At 40.6% G+C, this 23,636-nt stretch overlaps 1 protein-coding gene across 2 annotated transcripts in view; it reads left to right on the plus strand.

Moving 5' to 3' along the window:
• The window catches only part of TRPM3 (transient receptor potential cation channel subfamily M member 3), a gene marked incomplete at both ends in the record, with an annotated part of 397,932 nt that extends 375,032 nt beyond the window's left edge, over positions 1 to 22,900 (plus strand). For both annotated transcript variants that reach the window (XM_080362471.1, XM_080362472.1), the window contains 5 exons: positions 1,763 to 1,937; positions 11,241 to 11,391; positions 11,947 to 12,146; positions 13,344 to 13,476; positions 21,451 to 22,900. In XM_080362471.1, the coding sequence (XP_080218597.1) occupies positions 1,763 to 1,937; positions 11,241 to 11,391; positions 11,947 to 12,146; positions 13,344 to 13,476; positions 21,451 to 22,900 (2,109 nt within the window). The remainder of the gene's footprint in view (positions 1 to 1,762; positions 1,938 to 11,240; positions 11,392 to 11,946; positions 12,147 to 13,343; positions 13,477 to 21,450) is intronic.
• Between the last annotated feature and the right edge of the window lie 736 nt (positions 22,901 to 23,636).

Consider the following 23,636-nt stretch of genomic DNA (forward strand, 5'->3'; position numbering starts at 1 on the left):
TTCTTTCTTTCTTTTTCTTTCTTTCTTTCTTTCTTTTCTTTCTTTCTTTCTTTGTTTCTCTTTCTTTCTCTCTCTTTCTTTCTCTCTCTCTCTTTCTTCCTCTCTTTCTTTCTCCCTCTCTTTCTCTCTTTCTTTCTTTTTCTCTCTTTTTCTCTTTTTCTCTCTCTCTTTCTTTCTTTCTCTCTTTCTCTTTTTCTCTCTCTTTTTCTCTCTTTCTTTCTTTCTATCTCTTTCTCTCTTTCTTTCTCTCTTTCTTTCTTTCTTTCTCTCTCTCTCTCTCTCTCTTTCTTTCTTTCCTGCATTTTATATTGACCTGAAGACTTTTGTTTTCCCCTGCTTTTTTTTTTACAGTTGTATCAGTTCCTTCTTTCCAGCTCCTTGAGTCTCTTCTAGCAGAGCCCTGCCCTACAGGTGCACTACTACCCTTTTCTGTTTGCTCCTCTTTTCTCTGTTAGATACTTTCACAGTGTTACTTTGACCTCAGGCCTCTCTCCTTGTCCTTAAAACTGAAGAAGCCCTGCAGCAGTACCAGATCTATCTGCTGCAAATGAGTTCCCTCTTCCATCAGCTCTTGTCATGAGCAACCCTGCTCTTGAGCTGCAGCAGGTCCCCCATGGAGTGATAAGGCTACTGGTTGAGATGCAGGTTGGTTGCACAGCTGCCTCTCGGGGAAAGCAGAAGGCAGATGGGCTAGAAAATGCAGAGGCTGAAGGGACTGGAACTCACAAGGTTTAAAGGAGTTTTGGGTTGAGATTTGGCCAGAGACAAGACTCACATACAAAGCTGGCAATAACAGCTCTGTTGTAACCAGTCTTACAACTAAAGATCTATAAGTAAACCTGTAACTAAAGGTTTTAACGAGATCTTACCAGGAACCTTACAGGAATCTCATTTTTTTCACATTTTGGGTTATAAACCATCTCTGCTGTACTTGATTGATGCCCATCGCTCTGCTCTCTGGAGGGTCTTTTCCAGCACAGCACCTCTTCTAATCTTCAGCCTCTATTCAGCACCTCCTAGGATTGCTGTCCCACTTTTTCCAGGAACATTTTGAATGGCTAGGCATTGTTTGCAAGCACTAATTAAACGTGTGCATATTCTAATGAGGCCTTCAGCAATGGAGAAGAATAGAGTGTGTAGTCTGCTTCTTTCTTTTTAATGTGGCCTTTGTTGGACTCGCCCCACTAAGCTGATTTCTAGTCCAGCCACTGTCACAGCTTTCCTTTCTCACTGGTTAACACCATGGTGTCCCTTATGTTGCTGTAACAGGCTGTTCTGCCACCCGCTACTCCTTATGTTAGATGCAGCTTCTTTCCTTAGCTCCAAGACAATGACTACGAGTGAATAAAATAATCCATGTCAGCCCTTTTGTTTTGGTACAGTTGCCACTAGGTGCTATAAACAATACATCATCTCATGGCCCTTGCCCAGACCAGGCTGCTGATTCCAGTGAACCTGTATTCTTGTTCAGGCAACTGGTGTGACCAGATGGTATCTTGTATTTTCAAGCCTATTCATAACATGTAAATTGTTCTTAAAAGCAACACTGAGTAAAACCAAGGACACAATAATACCACTTCATTTATTTGAAAATGAAACTTCTGTATAAAACTGAGAATGGTTTTTCAAAATTTGTTTTTGAAAATTCTGTTTCTAAGATTTACAAACTTTTTTTTCAGCATATAGTAATGAGAATATGTACAAATAAGTTCCTCTAATTCTTGTTCCTTCTCTCTCTTTCTTTTCCTGTTTTTACATTCAGATGATAGACATGATGTACTTTGTCATCATCATGTTGGTAGTTCTGATGAGCTTTGGTGTGGCAAGACAGGCTATTCTCTTCCCCAATGAGGAGCCTTCATGGAAGCTGGCAAAAAACATTTTTTACATGCCTTATTGGATGATCTATGGGGAAGTGTTTGCAGACCAGATAGACCGTAAGCAAGTTTATGATTCTCATACTCCAAAGTCAGGTATCCAACTTTGATCAGATGATGTCTTATTAGATCATGTGTGTGTGTTCAATAAATGGCTCAGGATAGAGGAACTCATTCATCACAGAGAAGGGTCACAAAAACACTTTTTAAGCTAATATTGGGCTGTCAGTTTCAGAACATGCTTCTGGCGTCACTTCACAATTATTTAACCAGAAATCTGTAATGCTAACTATAATGCTAAATGCATATATGTAATGTTTTAAATGGTTCTTTTTTACCATTTGGGTGACAGGGATACCCTCCCAGGTATCCTCCACAAGTCCATTGGTATACCTGGGACATAAAACTCACTTATTTTTTTCTCATCCATTGGTTTTATTTTAGACCTAAATACTGTTTACCTAACTTCATACTGAGCATCAAGTCTAATATTACTGGGTTAGAACTCAGCTCCTGTACTTCATGAAGCTCTAATCCAGTGTGTTGCTTTTTCTCTCTTTCCTACTGTTACCTACTCACTGTCAGTACCTTTACTCTAAACCATGTGATACAATTATTTTGGGACAGTAGATCCATTATTATAATTTTGCTTTATTTCTTTATGGAAAGGCAAGACTGTGCTTACGTCAGTGCAAACAGAACGAAAGCCAGTATTTCATATCCTGTCTCCTCAGGGTTCATTTGGCTGGTGATCAGCAAAATACTGTTTTTCTATTTAAATTGAACCTCCTGGTGCCACCCAGTGCATTATGCCAAAGGAGATGGGTGGTCATGAGAAATTATGTGATAGATGCACAAACTAGGAAGCACAAACAATGTATCTTTAGCAAACACTGACACCAAACTGATGTTCATCTTTCCTACTTAAATATGTGCAAGCCTTGGCAGGATTTAGAAGTGAGTATATTTTCCAGTGGCAGATGGCATCCATTAAAGCTCTGTTTAGGATATTCCTTTTAATCCTGTGTACCACATTAAGAAGGGCAGTGTTTTCATAATTCATCTTCTGCTTGTTCAGTATTGACCAAGTTTGAACAGCAAAAATGTGTTGTTTTTTCTCCTGAGCTGGTTAAGGTAATAAATTTCTCTGTATCACCAAGAATCCCCCAACTTAATCAAGTATCCAGTGGACAGAGGTATACATATCACATGGCAGATATTTCAGCAGTTCCATGTTCATTTTTTCTCCTGGTTAGCACAGAGTCATTACAGTGTATACAGATGAAACCTCTTTTTTATGTTTACTTCCCTGCTTTGTTTTCAGAGGCAGCATGGCATGCAAGGAAGTAAATAAAACCCTTGAATCACAAAGCTGCTCACTGAGTTTAGCTTTTTACCTGACTCCCTCATTTTTATCCTTTTTCCTTTCCTTTTCTTTTGAAAAATTCATTTCATTCCAAAGGCATGATAGCTGGGGATATAAAACTTCATCTTGCTCTAAAAGCACCATAGAGGGATAAAGGTTTATCGCATTGAACTATGACTTCATTCCACAAGCAGAATTCTGCCTGTCCCTCTACAAGTGGCCATTTATTGATGTTATACTAAATAACTACCATAGTGCAACAAACATGGCAATTGGCTGAATAAAAAGTTCTTGGTATTTTTTTAAATGAAGTGCTGATTATAGTTTAGAACCCCAGAACCTGGGAAACTGAAGTGTCTTTGAATGAAGTGTGGTTTTTAAATATGAAAAGAGGGTGGCAGGCTCCATACCTCGGCAGGAGGATTTTGGGATAGTCTTGTGTGTTATTCAGATGCCCAACATTTAAACCTTGAAAAAATACACAATAATTACTCCAGAGGCTTAGAGGAAGCAAAATTCCTGATGGTTTCTACTCCAGCTGTAAGTGTAGACATGTTGTTTTTCTGTCTCTGTGAAGAAAACTAGGAGTTGCAGCAAAAGTGGTGATGCCACCTAGTTCTTCCTTCCTGAGAGACAGATGATGCAGGGAATTAGAATCTGCCACTCTTTCAGCACAAAATATGTGCAATATGTCATGTCTGTCTGAGGCTCGGTTGTCTCAAAAATGTTACCTCTGGAGTAGACTGAGAGCATGAGCAAATGATTGATTGATGATGTTGTTATACAAAGTGACCTGATTGGCACTCAAAAAGTTTTACCAGTATACTTAGATTTTTTTCACTATTTGGAAATTTGTTGATTTATCTATTTTCTAAGCTGTTCTAAGCTAAATCAGCCACTGTATTCATGTTAGAGTACTACAATGTTTGTACTTTCTCAAATTAGATACATGTGTTCTAAGATTGTTATGCTACATCTAAACTGCAACTAAACTTTATAACTTTGAACAGATTTTTTTAATCACTATTATGTTAGTAAACCAAAAGGGTTTCTTTGTGGCTTTCTTTGTACTTTGGTTTTTAATATTGCAATGTTATTTGCAAGTTTGGGATTCAATAAAAGTGCTCATCTTGGAAATATAAACACATTTGAGCCACACTCCTGGAGTTTATCCTAATGTCTGAGAAATGTACAAAAAAAAAAAAAAAAAGTGTGCTACTCTAAAATTGCTAACATACTTTAAAAAAAAAAAATTATTTTATTTTCTGTTGATTTGTGAAGCATGCCATTAAGGCTGACCAGATACAACACCTGGATCCATCTCATTAGCTGGCAGCCTTTCCATCCAGTGGGTCTACTCTGATTTTTATCTCAACACATTGTACTGTTAAAACACTAGCTAAATATATCACTCTAAAATAATGCATGACATACATTTACATTTTTTACCCATAATTTCTATATTCATTTTATTTTTTAAACACATATGTCAACTGGAGTGTGCATTAGTGTCCTGTTGGCATGTGATCTCATCTTCAACTCAAAAGTGGGGACAGAACTATATCCTCACTTCTGGGAGTATGAATACACTATTCAATGGTGTGGTTTATTATCAGTGTTGTACATAATTACTACTTTCCTACAAATTCCTGACTATCAACCAGTTGTAAAGGGGGAAAAAAAATAAAACACAAAGTAAATATTTTAGGACTGTGTTCAAATTTTCAGGTAAATTCAACAAAAAGAACAAAACCAATCCCCAAGTAGGTCCTCTCAGACTGACAGCTTATCACATCCACATTAGCTGGGCGAGGAAGGGGAACCTGGGTCAGGGAAATGGTGATGGTGATATGTAACTGTCTCAATTTTAGGCTGCCTTTCCTAATCCAGCTGAGTCTTGTGCTGCCCAGTGGCACCCACAGGGCATCAGTCAGCCCCTTATCTACTTCAGAGAATGCCCATCCATAAGGAAATGCGCAAACACTGTAAAAAATCTCTCCCTCTGTTCTCCTCACGTGTTTTGGCACTATTGCTGGCAATTTTAGCCAAAAAAAATCACAACACAGTCATCACATGCAAAGAACTTTGTTTTCACCTACCTGGCCCTCCAGAATATTATGAATACAGAAGTACGTAAGAAATGCTGAAGACGGAAGGATTATCCCAGGAGTGAGTTTGCTTGGCAAAAAATCTAGATGGGTGGCATAAATGGCAACTTGAGAAATGACAGTCACCTGTAGACAATCATCATCAGACCTCACATTTTCCTATATTCAGAAGGCAAAGCAACTGAGAGTGCTGTTAGCTGACACGGGTTTGGGTTTTTTGGTTTGGGCTGTTTTTCAGATTTGCCTGGTGTCTCACATGTCAGATTTGCATCTGGATTTTCTTTCCAGATGACAGTATTTCCAAGTGCCATCTGGAATCTGAAGATCAGTCTGAATTGTGTTTTTCCCCTGTGCCAAGTCCCTTATTGGAAAAACGTACATAGTTTCAGAGAAAAAGATGGAGCCTCCTTCTCTTTCCCTTGTATTGGAGGAATGCCAAGTAACCAGAATGCAGTTGTTTCAGAAGATGAGGGGCAATTATACTCAGGTTTTAACTATCCAGTGAACTTAAGAGGAAAGTATAATTACTACAAAAGACTTGTAAAAATTATTTAAATTTCTTAGTCTGTTAGATATATTTATTAAATTCTTGAAGGTTTCTTAGTGTAAATGAAAATTTTATACTGAATTAATACTTTTCATGTCTCTGTAGAGGCTTCCTGTAAGGGCTGTTTTTTGTGTGGATCATTCAGGAATTAGAACAAACAGAGCAACTTTGCACATACTTATGCTTTTTTTTTTTCAATCTGTGTTGCAGCTCTGCAGCACAGGTAGTATTTTCAGCATTGTTAGATAAAAGCAGAGGATAAAATTGGTGCAGAGCCTACACACCAGTTTGAAAGTCTCTCTGGCCTTAGTTGCAGTAGTATTCCCCTTCCTAGCTCTCCTCTGAGGTTATCTTTTGGGCTCCGTTTGGTTGGATATTTTTAACGTGAGAGGAAGGAGAAGGGAGAAAGCACTAGAGAGAAAAAGAAAAATATAGGGATTTACTATAAATTATGACCAAAATGCCAGCAGATTGGAGAGACTCTTCAAAGTCATTTTTAATGTAGCTGAGGGGAAGAAGCAACATGTAAGGTCACAATGCTGTAGTTAAAGTAACTTTTTTGAAGTAATGATGAGACACCATTCAGTTCTCTAGATATTTCTGATTAAGATCATAGAAGTAGTGTGAGATTCAGAGTTCCCAGAGTTCAGTATTTTCTGTGTCAGTGAAGGAGTGGTCAGGCCTAGGCAGCTGGCTTGGCCTTTTTCAATATTCAGCAGTTTGTTACTTAAGACACACTTACTGGTTTCCCTCTTCTTTAGAATTGTGGTCATCTGAACCCATTCCACAGTTTCCTGTGATTTCAAAGAAATCAACCTGTATTGTAAGGTTGATATCCACTTTTACCTGAGAAGTTTTCATCAAACATAAACAGCTATTTGGTAACAAAGTTGTTCAATTATGTACATTTCTCTCTCCATTATTTCCCACAACTGCTCTGGCAGGGTGCAGCTGGGGGAAGAGTCATGACACAGAAATTCCCAAGCCCTCCACCCAATACACAGTAAAAATGAGCAGTGCCGGTGTCGTAACAGTAATTACAGCGGAGAAAGAAATTCTTCTAAAGCTTTGCCACCACTTTAGGCCTGAAACACACAGAGCTGTGGGTTACTGCTCTTTGCAACTATTTGCTGGCCAGGAAAGAGGAAGGATTAGGTATGTAGCAGGAAAGGCCCACATAGGAAACTGTAAATGGGAGCCAGGAAGGAAAAATGAGCACAGGCGGAGACTGTGAAAAAGGAAACAAGAGATGCAAAAAATACGTACATCCGCAGATGTCTGAAGGCAATATTTGACACTGAGTGAAGTTAACATATGTAATTGAAATTAGAACTCCAGACATGTATTATTTTCCGAAGGCTGAGCTCTAGACTTAATGTCTGACCTTTATCCAATGGCCTGTTTGTATCAGATTGATCAGGATTTTCAGCTGCCTGAAATAGTTATGCTAATAGAATTTACTTCAACAAAACATTTCATTAGAATTAGGTACTTATGTATTTTTTGTTAAAGTGGGTCTGTAATGTAAAAAGATGAGCATGTTTTCACACATTAATACTGTGCTTTGAAAAAGTTCTTACAATACACTACTGCGCAAACTACAAAAATTACTGCATTTTGCCAAACATAATTAAAATGGTTAAACCATGTTACAAGCAAAAAGCAGGTGGGGATCTCTCAGGGATGAGGCACAAGACTCACCAAGTGAAAGATTTGGCTTTATGTAAAGTGTAGAGTTACCATGGTGGGAGCCCCAGGACACTGACACTGACCAAATGGGGACCCAACGCAGTGGAGCCCTGCTCTGGAGAGAAGCTCAAGGGAAAGCACTGCAGGGCTGGATAATAACACTTGTGCAGATTAACAGATCGTGCATATGCAATGTCCTGTTTTGCTCGTTAAAGAACTCACAGGTGTAACACTGATATTATTGTCCAAATTCTGAGATCCGCAGCTGGCCAGCATGTCGGTGCCTGTGCAGGGGTACGTGCAGACGGGGGGCAAGCGAACTGTGTCAGGTTATCATAACAAAGAGATAAAATACGTGCTTCAGATGAGGGCGGCAAACTGTCGTGGGTTACTGTAACAAAGTCTTCTCAAACCCTACAAACAGAATTCTAATTTCTTAAATGTAAATAAATCAGTGTGTCCTGGCAACCAAGAGGGCCACCTGTGTCCTGGATGCATCCAGCACAGCATTGCCAGCCGGGCAGGGAGGTGATTGTCCCACTCTGCTCTGCACTGGTGCGGCCTCACCTGGAGCACTGAGTGCAGGTCTGGGCAACACAGGATAAAAAGGATATAAAGCTACTGGAGAGTGTCTACAAAGTTGGTGAAGGGTTTGGAGGGGAAGCCATATGAGGTGTGGTTATGAGTCACTTGGTTTGTTCAGCCTGGAGGAGGCTGAGGGGAGACCTCATGGTGGCTACAGCTTCCTCACAAGGGGAGGAGGAGGGGCAGGTACCGAACTCTTCTCTCTGGTGACCAACAACAGAACCCGAGGGAATGGCAGGAAGATGTGCCAGGAGAGGTTTAGGTTGGACATTAGGAAAAGGTTCTTCCCCCAGAGGGTGCTGGAGCACTGGAACAGGCTCCCCAGGGAGGTGTCACGGCCCCAAGCCTGACAGTGTTCAAGAAGAGACTGGACAACACCCTCAGACACATGGTGAGAACTGTGTGGTTGTCATATTGCAGGGACAGGAGTTGGACTCGATGATCCTTGTGGGTCCCTTCCAACTTAGAGCATTCTATGATTCTGAGATCTCAAAAGACTATTAATGCTACTTTTAGCATCCTTCCAGAGTCCTCTGTCCTTTTGCAAAGAGAGAGATTTCTGTTTCTGGTTTCCTGGCAGTAGTTACTTTAAACAAACAGTTTATTTAATAGTGGGAAAAATAATTTAAAATTAATGTTATAGTTTAAAGATGCAAGAGTATGTTCAGTTATGTGTAGTGGAACGCAGGCTTCTGCATTTTGGACATACATCATACATATTCTCACGTAGCTGAGGACATGAAGATTAAGTGCTGGCTTAGTTCTCCCTTAAGTAAGGCGTGAGATTAGTATCCCCGTATTATTTAAAAAATGTTCTTGCAACAACGTGCAAAAGAGAAGAACGTTTGCCAGCCTTCAGGACATGTGGAACATCTATGCATGTATAGGATAGACTGTGGCAACCTTTCTTTGTAGGAAGTCGAATTTGGCCTTCACTGTGTGGCATAAACTGGCAGGGATGCATTAAATGTATTCTAAATAGTCTGTTGTAGGAAAATAAAGCTAGGGAAATATTTTTTGTCTTGGTAGTTGTCAAAGCTGATTTTTTTTTTTTTTAGATTAAATTATCTTTTTCTAATTGAAAGGAAAAAAAAGGATAATGGAATTCTAACCAAACTTGAGCTAGCTTTTGATCTCATTGAACTAGGGTTTAAAATATGCTTTTCATCTATCAATATTTCTCTTATTGCTATAAAAGACATTGTTTCTCCTGTTCTTCAGCACAGAAAAGGACAACAGGTTTTATCAACTGATAGAGTGGTTGTTCCGTCACTGGTGAAACCATGATGGCTTTCAGTACCGTGTTGCATTGGACTTTGTAGTTCTGAATCAGCAGATGAGCAAATTAGTGTTTCCACACAGACAGAAATGTATGTCCCACATTGAGTGCTGATACCAGGAGGTATTTGATGTCCCAGTTTCTGCTGGCTAAAGCCTGGGTGCACATAGCCCACACTCATAGCAGCTTGCAGACAGCATTTTGAACGTCTAAATGAAACCACTGCTTGGAGCAGTGCGGGAAGCATTAAGTCAGCATGATTTTAAAATTATCTGCAAGGTGATGCTTTCTGAGAAACAAATAATTACCTACTCTCAGCCTATTCCAGTAATATCATGGTTTGTTTGTTTTTTTAAGTAGGAAGGACTAGTTACACCACAGGTCCAGACACAACACAGCTGCTTGTAAAAGCAGTATTGCTTGTATTTGGCTTTAGCATTTCTTTTTCCATGAGTTGAGTATTTTGGGGAGAATTCTAGTTTGAAGCTGATGTATCATGTATTCTTCTGTTCCATATGGCTATAATATTTCTATAGGTAATAGCCTAACAGCTATATGTAATGCCCAAAACCAAGTATCCAAATCACACATAATATCAAAAGATTGCCAGTACAGATACCCACAGTTGAATCACATGTTCCGTGAACCAAGTTTAGAAGGACCTTTTTGAGAAGAAGGAATAGTTGGTATTGGAAATCATAGATTTGTTGATACATGCTGTAATTTTACAAAACTCATGGCACTGGCAAACTTTGTTCTCCATGAAGTCAGTGGGAAACTCTCATTCAGATCAGCAGGAACTGAGCCAATGTTGAGCACTTTGAAAATTCCTCACTTAAACTTCTTTCTGATAGGGACAAGGGGAAGCTAGCTGTAGTGCTTTGCAAAATTTACTAATATGGTTTTGTATATGTAAGCTGCTGCTTCAGCTTTCTTGAAGACCTAGTGACAGAAGTAGTTTGGATCACTAGGACTGGAGCTAGGAAGACATAAACTGAACCCAGAGCTGCAAATGCAGGTCACCTGCTATGCCACATGACTACATGTAAAAAAAAAATCAAGAAAAACTATTTCACAATGTTTTCTCTGCCCTTGCTTCAGTTCTACAACATTAATACTGAGAACATTTTGGTTCCAAAGTATTTGGGGAAGAAACAGGTGGCAGCTCTGCTGCCTACATGTCCCTTTAGCTGGTAAAGACTTGATAATCTTCCCCACTGTTTCTAGGCATGCAGTCAAAAGTTCTTAATAGCAGAGGGTCATTTTGAATATCTCCCAGAAGGGCTTGGGGCAGTGCAGTGCACAGCAATAAATGTCTGCTCTTTAATTTACTTTCATATTCTTCTTTTTCCTTACACAATTTGTCACAGCCCTCTCTATCAATCAAAAAAGAACAAGCTTTCACCATTAAAAAAATAATACATAAGCTTGCTTCTAGGATTAAACATTTTGATAATTCTATTTGCACAACGACTAATTACTAGCAGAGTACCACAATATTCTAGCTGTATATAACCAGGCAGCTTACTCACACCAGGCATGTCTCCTGCAATTTCTGAGGGGAGTATCTCGATATTTATGGCCAATAACACACAACAACAAGAACTGCAGCTTCTAAAATCTGTGCTAGCAAGTGCAAACTTCTTGAGGGGGAGCATCAATGCCACTGTTACTTGAAAGATACTGCTTTGGCAGACAGGCCTTTATAAATATTTAAATATTTCTGTAAAAAGCACTGAAAAAATAAGATTCATTCCCATTTTGCATATTTTTGCATTTTTGTCCCCAGCTCCTTGTGGTCAAAATGAAACCAGAGAAGATGGCAAAATAATCCAGCTACCTCCCTGCAAGACAGGAGCATGGATCGTTCCTGCCATCATGGCCTGTTACCTCTTGGTTGCAAACATCCTTTTGGTGAACCTCCTCATTGCTGTTTTCAAGTGAGTGACACATTGCAAAGTATGGAGGGGCAGGGGGGAGGATGGACATTATTCACTGCCCAAGAAGGCTGCTAAGCTGAAGACTTTGGCTGAGACCCATTTTCAGAGGATGTGAGGGTGAGACGGAAAGAAGCTTGTCTCCAGGGAATGAGGGAAATGCCAAGTTTTTCACATTGTCTTGTTTCCAGGGACAGACACCCAGCAGGAATTAGTGCAGAGAAGCCAAAAAACTTAAAGTTCAGTTATGTCCTCATTCACTCCCAATATGGAAAAGAAGAATAAAAATACTTCCCTGTCTCGCTGGGTTGTTGTAAGACAGTGTTTGTACAGAGCAGATATACAGAGCAGTAAGATACTTTGAAATGGCTGACTACCACTCTGCTTTACAGAAGCACAAACGTATTCATTTCTTTTGCTGTTCTTCCTCTTTTTGTGACAAGGTAACCTTTGCCACTACTAATGAAATGTCTTTAGTTAAGGTGCTGTCCTATCATCTTGAGCAAAGTACCCAAAACCATTTCAATCTGATGTTATTTTCCTCTTCTTGCCTTCTAGCAATACATTTTTTGAAGTCAAGTCCATATCCAACCAAGTATGGAAGTTTCAAAGATATCAGCTAATCATGACGTTTCACGAAAGACCTGTTCTCCCACCACCTCTGATCATTTTCAGCCATATGACTATGATATTCCAGCACCTCTGCTGCAGATGGCGGAAGCATGAAAGCGACCCAGATGAGAGAGACTATGGATTAAGTAAGCCTTAGACAATTTACAGAGTGGAATTTTCCAATGTCCTTGGTAATATCTGGTGTTTGACAGGAATGAACGCTAAGTCCAGCACCTTCTTAACTTCTCCAGCAGATAACTACTTTTAACTGCAAAAATTTTACCTGAATCAGTGAGTTTTACCTGCGTTGCACAACCCTTCGTTCTTCTCAGAGCATTAATGAGGCTATGTTTTTCCTGGGATTCTAGGGGGTTGTTCTCCACATTATTCCTTCAAAGCAAATGGGTTTGCTTTGCTGTTGCTAGCAGTCTGTTATTGATGGAACTTTTCTTGCAGTCCATCACAATTCCAGATCTCTATTTTGTTTCTGAAAACACAGAGCATTTCTGCTGTCTGAGCAAACAGCACATACTTCCCCACAACACACTTTTTGCCTAGATAAGCTGAGAGATGGTGAGAAGTAATTATTTTGTGGACACATGTTCTTTTCCTGACACGGACTCAAACTGGAGTAGTAGTTTGTCCAAACACTTTAATATGAACTCCCATAAGCACGATGGAAAACCTGTCAAATTATTTTGATAACACTTTCTCCCCTCTATCTAGTTCTCCAAAGCCAAAGATCTCCACCTCCTCCAGTGTTTATGCCAGAGGCAGGCAGCTAAGGGATGTGCATCTCTTCTCAACATTTGCCCATGCCACAGCCCTCTTCTCTATGAGGAAGAAGCTGAAGCCATGTGGTGGCACTGGAGATGCAAGATGCAACCAGACTGATCTCCTCCCACTCATATCACACTGTCTGCCACAGCCCTTGCTGCTGCCTGCAGATACCAGCTCTTGCCATGTCAAATAGACCCTCTGTACTCTCAGACTCCTTCCATAGCAGTCTGCTAATTTGATTATATTTGTATTAGGTTACAGGTGGGCTTTGGCTTCCACCACCTCTCCAGGACGTGGCTGGCAGCTGTGTTTAGATCTCATGCAATCAAAACACATTCATGTTTGCTCAGCATTTGCCTGCTTAAGTGTTTCTGTCTCCACAATCATATGTAATTGAAGCCACTAATTTGGTAATTAGCTGTATCTATCTGCTTTCATACCAAAATGCCAGATAAATTTGAAGGCTGCTTTTGAAAGTTTAGTCCATGAATTCTACAAAAAGAATGTAGTTAATTTCATATGTTAATCTTTGCCAAATTCACATTTTTCCATTGTTTCCACAGAACTTTTCATAACTGAAGATGAATTGAAAAAAGTCCATGATTTTGAAGAGCAGTGCATAGAAGAATATTTTAGAGAAAAGGATGACAGATTCAATTCCTCCAATGATGAAAGAATCCGTGTCACTTCAGAAAGGTGCATTTTTTTGTTCGTTCTCTCATAAGTTGATCTGGATGTATGTTTCTGTTGCCATTCTCAACCTTCCTTTTTCTTTCTTGAAAAGCGAAACATTTGAGGTATTTTTAATAAGTTTTAGCTAAAGGTGGTGGATTTCCAGTCTTCAAATTATCATTCCTAAAAATTCAGAAATCTGTTCATATGCTGTGGTGTTTATTTGCTTTCATCACACAGCAGCTGAGCAACAGAGTTAAATTTTGAGAACAGTTTGTTTGATTCATAGCATTGTTACCAGTAAATATTTTAGGGCAATATCCTAAGATATATTAATAAAACTTATGAACCACTGAATATTCCATTCCCAGTATACTCCACTTTAACTTGAGTAACAGAGCTCAGATGAGTTGTCATCATAAGCGATTACACAGATATAACACTCTTCTCCTTATACATAATCTTCTAACACTGGCCCTGATGCAGCTATGCCTAAAATATATCTTTTGTAGGCAAGGAAACACACTTTTGATTTGCTCTTGGAATAAATCTATCCCAGAGCAAGATCAGCAGATATTTTGTCCTTTAATCATCTGCATTACTGAAAACAGAACTCTTATAACACATATTTTAGAAAAGGATATTAGAGATATGGTTAGGCTTAGAATGGCTTCCTCATAAAGAATGGCCAAGTAAACCAGCTCTGCTGGAAGAGACAAATGAGGAATTAAATGATAGAAGTCTTTATGAGTGCAAGGAGAGCCTGAGTAGAAATCATTTGTTTGCCCTAGATCTTTCCCCAGAAAAAGATCTAGGGGAGCAACAGATTAATCCAGTAGCACTGCAGCGTTCAAAATAAACAAAAGTAGGTTATTTTTCATTCAGTAAGTAGTGAAACAGATCCAATTCTTGGAAGCTGATCAAGTCTAAAAGAAGTTGGTCATGTCAGATAAAAGTTCAAGCTGGTTCAAATAGAGCTTAGACAAGCTTATGGAAGGTTAAGTCCAGTAAGGACTGCTACATACAGGGAGAACATACTGAGCCCATGAAGTTCCTGTGCAGAAAATGACTGGAGAGAGAGAGAGAGAGAATGAGACTGGGAAATATAAGGGAGGAAGAATTACATATACTTCAAAGTAAAATAGCGGGTTAAATTGATCTGTGGTCTGAGTACCTTATTTCAGTGGTCAGAGAACTAACCTGAAAACCACAGATGCACGTTCAAATCTCTGTTCTTACACAGCTTTCTTTTTGCTGGCCAAGGAAAGAAGAGGCATGTTTGAAGCCTCTGTAAATAAGCAATAATCCAGCTGAGATGTGTCCTACACTAGGCTAGTGCTGTGAGTCCTTGAAAATGAATACATTACAGTCAGCCTTTGCACTCAGTGCTGGCCCTGTTTTATAGGAAAAGAGCTCTTATCTCTATTTTAAATGAATGATTTAAAGCATCTTGTTCGAGAAGAGAGCTCATGATTATGAATCTCAAATTAAGGCAAGCACCTGAGCCCCACAGATAAATAGTTCTTTAAAAATCCATTTACTTTAGCCAATAGCGTAATGCAGAAACCAGCATATCCTAGTGCTGTATGGGAGACCCTGGTAATGACCCCATGGGGTACAGAGACTGCTCCCCATCGCACGCAATTGCAGCAATTAAATCAGAGGTGAATGCAGTTCTCATAATAGCTCTCTTCTTTCCTTGGTAAACCAACCGCAATGCTGTACCACGAGAGGCAAGTGCAGATATTTATCATATAATCACAGAATGTCCTGAGTTGGAAGGTACCCATAAAGATCATCGATTCCAACCCCTGTCCCTGCAATATGACAACCCCACAGTTCACACCATGTGTCTGAGGGTGTTGTCCAGTCTCTTCTTGAACACTGTCAGGCTTGGGGCTGTGACACCTCCCTGGGGAGCCTGTTCCAGTGCTCCACCACCCTCTGAGGGAAGAGCCTTTTCCTGATGTCCAACCTAAACCTCTCCTGGCACATCTTCCTGCCATTCCCTCGGGTTCTGTCACTGGTCACTAAACAGAAGAGCTTGGCACCTGCCCCTCCTCCTCCCCTTGTGAGGAAGCTGTAGCCACCATGAGATCTCCCCTCAGTCTTGTCCAGGCTGAACAAACCAAGTGACTTTAGCCACTCCTCCTGTGGCTTCCCCTCCAAACCCTTCATCAACTTTGTAGACACTCTCCAGTAGCTTTATATCCTTTTTATCCTGTGTTGCCCAGAACTGCACATAGTGCTCCAGGTGAGGCCGCACCAGTGCAGAGCAGAGCGGGACAATCACCTCCCTGCCCAGCTGGCAATGCTGTGCTGGATGCACCCAGGACACAGGTGGCCCTCTTGGTTGCCAGGGCACTCTTGGCTCCTGTTCAGCTTGACATCAACCAGAACCCCCAGATCCCTCTCCACAGAGCTGTTCTCCAGCATCTCATTCCCCAGTCTGTATGTACAGCCAGGGTTGCCACATCCCAGGTGCAAAATCCAGCACTTGCCCTTGTTAAACTTCATGTGGCTGGTGATTGCCTGGTTTTCTAAGTTCTGCCATGGGAAACAGGAGAGGTGCCTGAGGCCTGGGGGAAAGCAAATATCACTCCAGCCTTCAAAAAGGGCAAGAAGGAGGACCTGGGTAGCTATAGACTGGTCAGCCTCAACTCCATCCCTAGAAAGGTGATGGAACAACTTATCCTTGATGACATCTCAAGGCATATCAAGGATAAGAGGGTCATTAGGGGCAGTCAGCATGGCTTCACCAAGAGGAAGTCGTGCTTGACCAACCCCATAGCCTTTTATGAGGACATAACCAGGTGGATAGATGATGGCAAAGCAGTGGATGTGGTCTACCTTGACTTCAGTAAAGCATCTGACACAGTCTCCCACAGCATCCTTACAGCTAAACTGAGGAAGTGTTGTCTGGATGAATGGGTAGTGAGGTGGACTGTGAACTGGCTGAAGGAAAGAAGCCAGAGAGTTGTGGTCAATGGGGCAGAGTCTAGCTGAAGATCTGTATCTAGTGGAGTGCCTCAGGGGTCAGTACTGGGGCCAGTATTTTTCAATATATTCATCAGTGACTTGGATGAGGGAATAGAGTGCACTGTCAGCAAGTTTGCTGATGACATGAAGCTGGGAGAAGTGGCTGACATGCCAGAAGGCTGTGCTGCCATCCAGTGAGACCTGGACAGGCTGGAGAGTTGGGAGGGAAAAATTTAATGAAATATAACAAGGGAAAGTGTAGAGTCTTGCATCTGGAAAGGAACAACCCCAGTTTCCAATATAAGTCAGAGAATGACCTGTTGGAGAGCAGTGTAGGGGAAAGGGACCTGGGGGTCCTGGTGGACAGCAGGATGACTGTGAGCCAGCACTGGGCCCTTGTGGCCAAGAAGGCCAATGGCATCCTGAGATGTATTATAAGTGGAGTGGTTAGTAGGTCGAGGGAGGTTCTCCTTCCTCTCTACTCTGCCCTGGTGAGACCACACCTGGAATATTGTGTCCAGTTCTGGGCCCCTCAGTTCAAGAAGGACAGGGAACTGCTGGAGAGAGTCCAGCGCAGGGCAACAAAGATGATTAAGGGAGTGGAGCATCTCCCTTATGAGGAAAGGCTGAAAGAGCTGGGTCTCTTTAGCTTGGAGAAGAGGAGACTGAGGGGTGACCTCATCAATGGGTGAGTGTCACGAGGATGGAGCCAGGCTCTTATTGGTGACAACCAATGATAGGACAAGGGGCAATGGGTACAGACTGGAACAAAGGAGGTTGCACTTAAATATGAGGAGAAACTTCTTCACAGTGAGGGTGACAGAACCCTGGAACAGGCTGCCCAGGGAGGTTGCGGAATCTCTTCTCTGGAGATGTTCAAGCCCGCCTGGACTCGTTCCTGTGTAACCTCATCTAGGTGTTCCTGCTCTGGCAGGGGGATTGAACCAGATGGTCTTTTGAGGTCCCTTCCAATCCCTGACATTCTGTGATTCTATGATTCTGTAAGTGGTCTTAGGGTCCAGGTGGGAATGTGGCCAGGACAACCCAATGTCCTCAGCTGGCAGGAACCACCACACCTGGAAAAATTGTCTGGCTACTTCCATCAGCAATGCTTTACCAAAAGATGTTAAATAAAGTACCAATGCCCTGTTACAGGCTTGGGAACTGCTGTCTATGTTTTATTTGAATAAAACCATTCTCCTGTCACCTATAACAACCAGGGTGGATACCCCTCTAAGTAACTTTCAGTGTCCAGAGTTTTCATGGCATTGAAAAGGATATTGAAGTATAAATGATACCTTAAAACTGAAAAGAGTGCCTTACTTCTGTTAAAACATTACTTCAATTGATTTATTGATGAACTGATGTGCAACAGCTAAATATGAATATAACCAAAATGAATGCCAGCAAAAGCCATAACCTCCCAAACCATAATTATAATTAAAAAGCTCATCACAGGTAATATAACATTTTTGCCATGTTCCCAGGTCTGACCTTTTATGTTTTCTTCCTGGTCACCGAATATTATCCTTAGATAGCCCATGTGTGTTTCACTATTGGAAATTTTTGAGCTTCAGCAGAACGCACTTGAAACACCTTTTACATGTAGCCACCTCTTTTTCTGTTCTCATCCACATCTGCCAGGATGGCTTGGCACTTTCTCATATATTGGATAAATATTGCTGTGAGGAAAAGCACAGGTGAAGCAGAGGCATCATACATGGATATTGTGAGATTTGCCAAAAGGTTTATACTTTCTCCAATACACCTGCAAAAAAAAAAAAAAAAATAAAAAAAAAAACTTATTTTGAAGTCATGTTTTAATTCAATATGGTTCCTGAATGAAATACAGCTCTATCTGTCCATTCCCTGAGTGCCAGATAACCCACCAACATGGGAAAATAGAACATTTCCTTTATTAAAAACACCTTAAGGACCAGAGTATGACCATATTTGTCCAGAACATATCCTCTTACGTCCACAGTGTTTGGCTGACATGATTTTATCATGTTTCTAGCAGGATTACTCCCCAAGCATGGTGATGTTCTGTGTGGTGAATGATTGCAGAACTGAACTTCCAATTAATATAAGGGAATAGCACTAATTAACTATTTGTTACAAAGTCTGGGAGTGGCCATATACAATATATTTGACAAAAGGTGACTAAATTTATTTAATAGTTTGGATGAGATCATCACCTAAGCTTTCTTTTTGTGAATAAAATTTTATAGTCAGGTCCATCCAGTGTAAATACATGTATATACTTCTTAGTTATCTATGCCCATCCCTGGGTACCTCTGGTTTCTGAACCCAGACTACACTATCCTTATCTTGTTGAGTTGCTATATAAATTTCCCACTACTATCAATGTAATCACATCTGCAATTATTTCCATAGCAACCAACAGACCATGTAACTCAAAAGGCTCTCTTCATCTTGGCCAGCAATACCAACACTCTTACATTGTGTGCCTCTGGCAGTAGATAATGGGTCATGTTCAGGGAAGGCAAACAAATATTTGAATGTTTACCAGTAAGGTGTGACTCTAGGTTCTTCTTGGGATGCATTAGCTGTGTTCAGTAGCATCACACTCATGTGAATATAGTATGCACATCTTATCTCGCTATGGACAATTATATTCCAGATACAAATAAGTAACCAAGTGCAATAATAAAAAATAATAAAAAATTTAAAATTATGGATGATTAAATTTTAAACAAATAAATAAAGAATTTTAAAAACCCTATAAATTCATTCCAGTTCTTGGGTAATTGTTGCTGCAGTGAATGTTTTTTCTTGGTTGTAATCTGGGCATTCTCAAGTAAAATCCAGGAGGTTTTTCAAATTGTTCCATATGTCTGACAGCCCTCAAGTTGTGATGTTATATCTGTTCATCATCTTGGAGCAGTTGTTACAGAATCCAAATGTGTGATAAGGCACTCAATTATTAGCTGATAAATATTTCAAAACTACAACTGTTTTTATAAAATAGTTCAGATAACTAATAACATGAGTGAAAATTCAACGGCTTCCCATATAAACTTCTCTGTCACTATGGAATTATATTGTGTGCTTGCAATAACATGAATCTATTTTGTTGGAGAAGCTGGTAGAACTACAGGTAGACTGCTGCTTAAATGATAACAAGATGAGTAGAATAAGATTCTTTGAAACTACCAATTCTTTTCTTAGAAATGATTACTTGATCTTTCATCTATTGAAGTCTGATGACAGCAATACAGTTACTGCTTCACATTTGATTTGCTCTGCTTGTGCTTTCAAAATTCACGATCTTCAACAGAAAAAGCCCATATTTCACAGGAATGTGAGACTTGCTGTAGGGAGTGGTGTCACACTCCTCCCTCTCCTCGCTTGTGTGGGTGGGTTCCTGTTGCTCATCACCATGAAGCAGTCAGACCTCAGTGTTTCACCAGCTAAAGTTCTGTGCTCTAATTAACAAGACATTAATGCTGCCCAATTTGTTGCTAAAATTTGGCTTCCCTTTGGGTGACTAAGAGTGCTTATGGCGTTGCCAGTTCCAGGCCACTTGTCCCATTGGAATTTCAACTAGCAGTAGTAGAACATTATATTTATCTCATCAGAAATCCTGGCTATGATTGACAGGGTGCTTATTAGCATTTGAGTATGAATTGCACTAACAGGCAGAGAGTAAGAGACTTGTGAAGAGAAATGTGTGGAAATCTTGCCATTTGGTGTTCATCGCCTCTCTGTTCATTTTTCAGTGTCTACAGGAATGGGGAAAACCAGAACTGTAACATTAAAAATCAGACAAAGATAACTATAGAAATGCATTTCTTTTAGTACTTCTTTGGTAGATAATGGAGGTTGCTGGTCTACCCTAGGGACTGAAACCAGAGAAAATAATTATGAGAAGAAATTTCATATGTGCTAAAGGCAATTTAATTGTGTAAAATTAGAGGACTCCATATAAATCCTTCATTTTCTGGCATTTTTAGAAGCCAAAAAATTGAAATGGTTGAAAGCCACCAGCATAAATTAGTACACAATTCACCTTACAGTCAAAAATATTTTAAAATGAGACAGATCAACAGTCTAGATTGGATATGCTAAAGTTTCAATTAGGGTCACACATTCAATTATTACCTATTAATACTTTAGCTGTTTATTTATTTATATATTATGATAGGTAGCTAAGAAGTAACTATCCATCAGTTAAATCCCTGAGCTATTAACACAGACTGCCCAAAGCACAGTCACAGTAATGGTGTAATCTTAGTGTGTGTACCCTTTTGTAGGCTGTATTTGGTTTGATCAGTGCTCTCCTCCTTGCGGTTTTCATGCATACTTTACTTGAGATTAGCCACATTCAATACAATAGCTGATACTTCCTTTTTTTTTTTTTTTTGCTATAAATCTAAGCTAAAAATTAATCAGAGAACAAATAAACTATCTCATTAGGTGCACGTAGCAGTAGTTGGTGTAAATTTGGAGCAAACACCAGGAAAAAAAAAAAGGCAACGTTACCCACATTCTTCATTTAGTTCTGCACTTACACATAGTGGCCCTGCCTGTGGCACAACTGGAGACAACACCGTGTGTCATTTGCTCTAAGTGTTATTCATTTATAACAACCTAATTAGAAGTTTTGGCAGCAGAGAGGCAGCAAATCATAGAATCATAGAACCATAGAATCATATAATAGTTTGGGTTAGAAGGGACCTTCAAAGGTCATCTAGTCCAACCCTGACTCCCAGATTGTAGTAACATTTCTCTAATAACCTGTCCCTGGGATAGGGGATACCTCAAACCCCTTCTGCATTATTCAGCAGACACCCCTGGTTTAACCCACTGGAGCAATTTCCTGACTGAGTGGTATTTCTTTGCTGAACATCTTTTAGCAGGGCTTTGAAGGAGGTGAGGTGGTGTAGGTGGGCTCTGAATTTTAAGACCTATTTGTTCCCCTTTGTCTTGGTGACCTATTAGCTGAACATCATTGCCTCATATAAATTAACCTGGTTAATTCTTCCATTTTTTAAGGGTAGAGAACATGGCCATGCGACTGGAAGAAGTAAATGAGCGAGAGCACTGCATGAAGGCCTCTCTACAGACCGTTGACATCAGGCTTGCTCAGCTGGAAGATATGATGGGACGAATGGTGACCGCCTTAGAAAAACTGACTGGCATAGAGAGAGGTGAAACAACCAAGATACGATCCAGGACCTCATCTGACTGCACTGATGCAGCCTATATTGTAAGGCAGAGCAGCTTCAACAGTCAGGAAGGAAATACTTACAAGCTTCAAGAGAGCATAGATCCCACAGGAGAAGAGTCCATGTCCCCAACGTCTCCTACAATTACGCCCCGCATGCGAAGCCACTCTTTCTATGCAACAAATATGAAGGACAAATGTGGGTTGGAAAAGTTTGAAAGCATTTTTAAGGAAAGATCTCCAAGCATGCATCGGGCTATCAGTTCCCACTCGATAGCAAAAGAAGGAAAGGTTCCCTTAGCCCCTACTAGCACTTTGTCAATTGCCCCAGACTCCAGAAGGCCTTCATCTTGTATAGATATCTATGTTTCTGCCATGGATGAGATGCATTCTGACACAGAGCCTCTTGACAGCTCCATAAATATTCTTGGTACTGGAGATGCAGCTCTGCAGGCTCACATAGCCTCTTCCATTTTAGCTAACAGTGCGTACATTAGCAGTACACCTGGCGAAAAAATTTCTGGCAGGAGTCTTGATTACGAGGAAACCTCTGGAATAGAAACAAGAGCATTTTCTTCGGGCTATTCGCAAATCACAGATTGCCAAATCCCCTGGGATTCAGACCCTCCCTTGTATCACACTTTAGAGCGATCTAAAAGCAGTCGTTATCTGGCTACAACCCCATTTATTCTAGAGGAAACGCCAATTGTGAAATCTCACAGTTTTATGTTCTCTCCATCTCGAAGCTACTTCAGCAGCCTTGGCGTCCCAGTCAAAACAGCTGAGTACACAAGTATTACGGACTGCATAGACACAAGGTGTGTGAGCGCTCCCCAGGCCATCGCAGAGAGGGCCAGTTTCCCCGGAAGTCTCGGGGGCAAAGTGGAGGACTTGGGATGCTGCCACCCAGAGAGAGAAGCTGAACTAAGCCACCCGGGCTCTGATCATGAGGATAGTGAGGCCAAAGACAAGAAGGGGATTCCCTTATCTCCTCAAGATGGCAATGCTACAAGAACGCTGGCCAACAGTATCCTACTTCCAAAAATAGAGCGAGCCAACAGCTACTCTGCAGAGGAGTCCAACATGTTGTATGCACAGCACACACGGAAGAGCTACTCCATCAGTGACAAACTTGACAGACAGCGAAACGCAACAGGCATGCGAAACCCATTCCAGAGGAGTAAGTCTTCCAGGCCGGAGAGCCGAGGGGACAACCTGTCCATGAGGAGACTGTCAAGAACAGGAGCCTTCCGCAGCTTTGAAAGCAAGCACAGCTAGGCCTAGACAGAACTCACCGACAGTCTAAGGGTCATCTGCTCTCCAGTCAATTTTTCTTAGCAGAACTAAAAAAAACCCTCATGTCATCCCATGTCAACTCTAGTTGGCATTAGCCACCGGTCAAGGGAGCACATTGTCAGTTTCAGCATCACTCACTGGTTGCTGCATCTTGACCCAGCTGACATTTGCACTTAAGGAAAAAGGGAGGGATGAAAGCTTTACAAAGACTTCAGTAAACAACAGGAATAAGAAGCCCCCTTTATGAAGTCACAGTAAACAAATGAGTAGGTTCAGAAATCTGCCTTTTATTAGAAGGCATCCTAATATCTTTGATCATTATTCAAGTTTTTAGGATGCAGAAATTAACTGGCAAAAAGAGACGTACAAAGTACATATTCTAAACTTCAATCACAACTTCTTTTTCATCTGTTTCACCATTGTGATGACTGATGAAAAGCATTTGTTATTTCTGTAGGAACTGGCAGCAAACAAACCTGAAGCCTCCCAAATCCCTTGCATCCCACACTTTGTGGAAATGAAGGAAGATGAACAAGATAAGAACCACAATGTTAATTTGTCTCTTTTTGTATCAGCTTATAGTGCCACAAAAAGTTTATATTTTCAAGAGCAGAAAGGGAAATGAGATGCCTTTTATACTGCAACTTAAATGGAGGAAGAGTTTATGTTAAAATATCAGGTGATTTCCTGTATAAAACAGGCACTCTAGATTCTAGCA

The sequence above is a fragment of the Nesoenas mayeri genome (genome assembly GCF_963082525.1).
Source record: "Nesoenas mayeri genome assembly, chromosome: Z".
Classification (NCBI taxonomy): Eukaryota; Metazoa; Chordata; class Aves; order Columbiformes; family Columbidae; genus Nesoenas; species Nesoenas mayeri.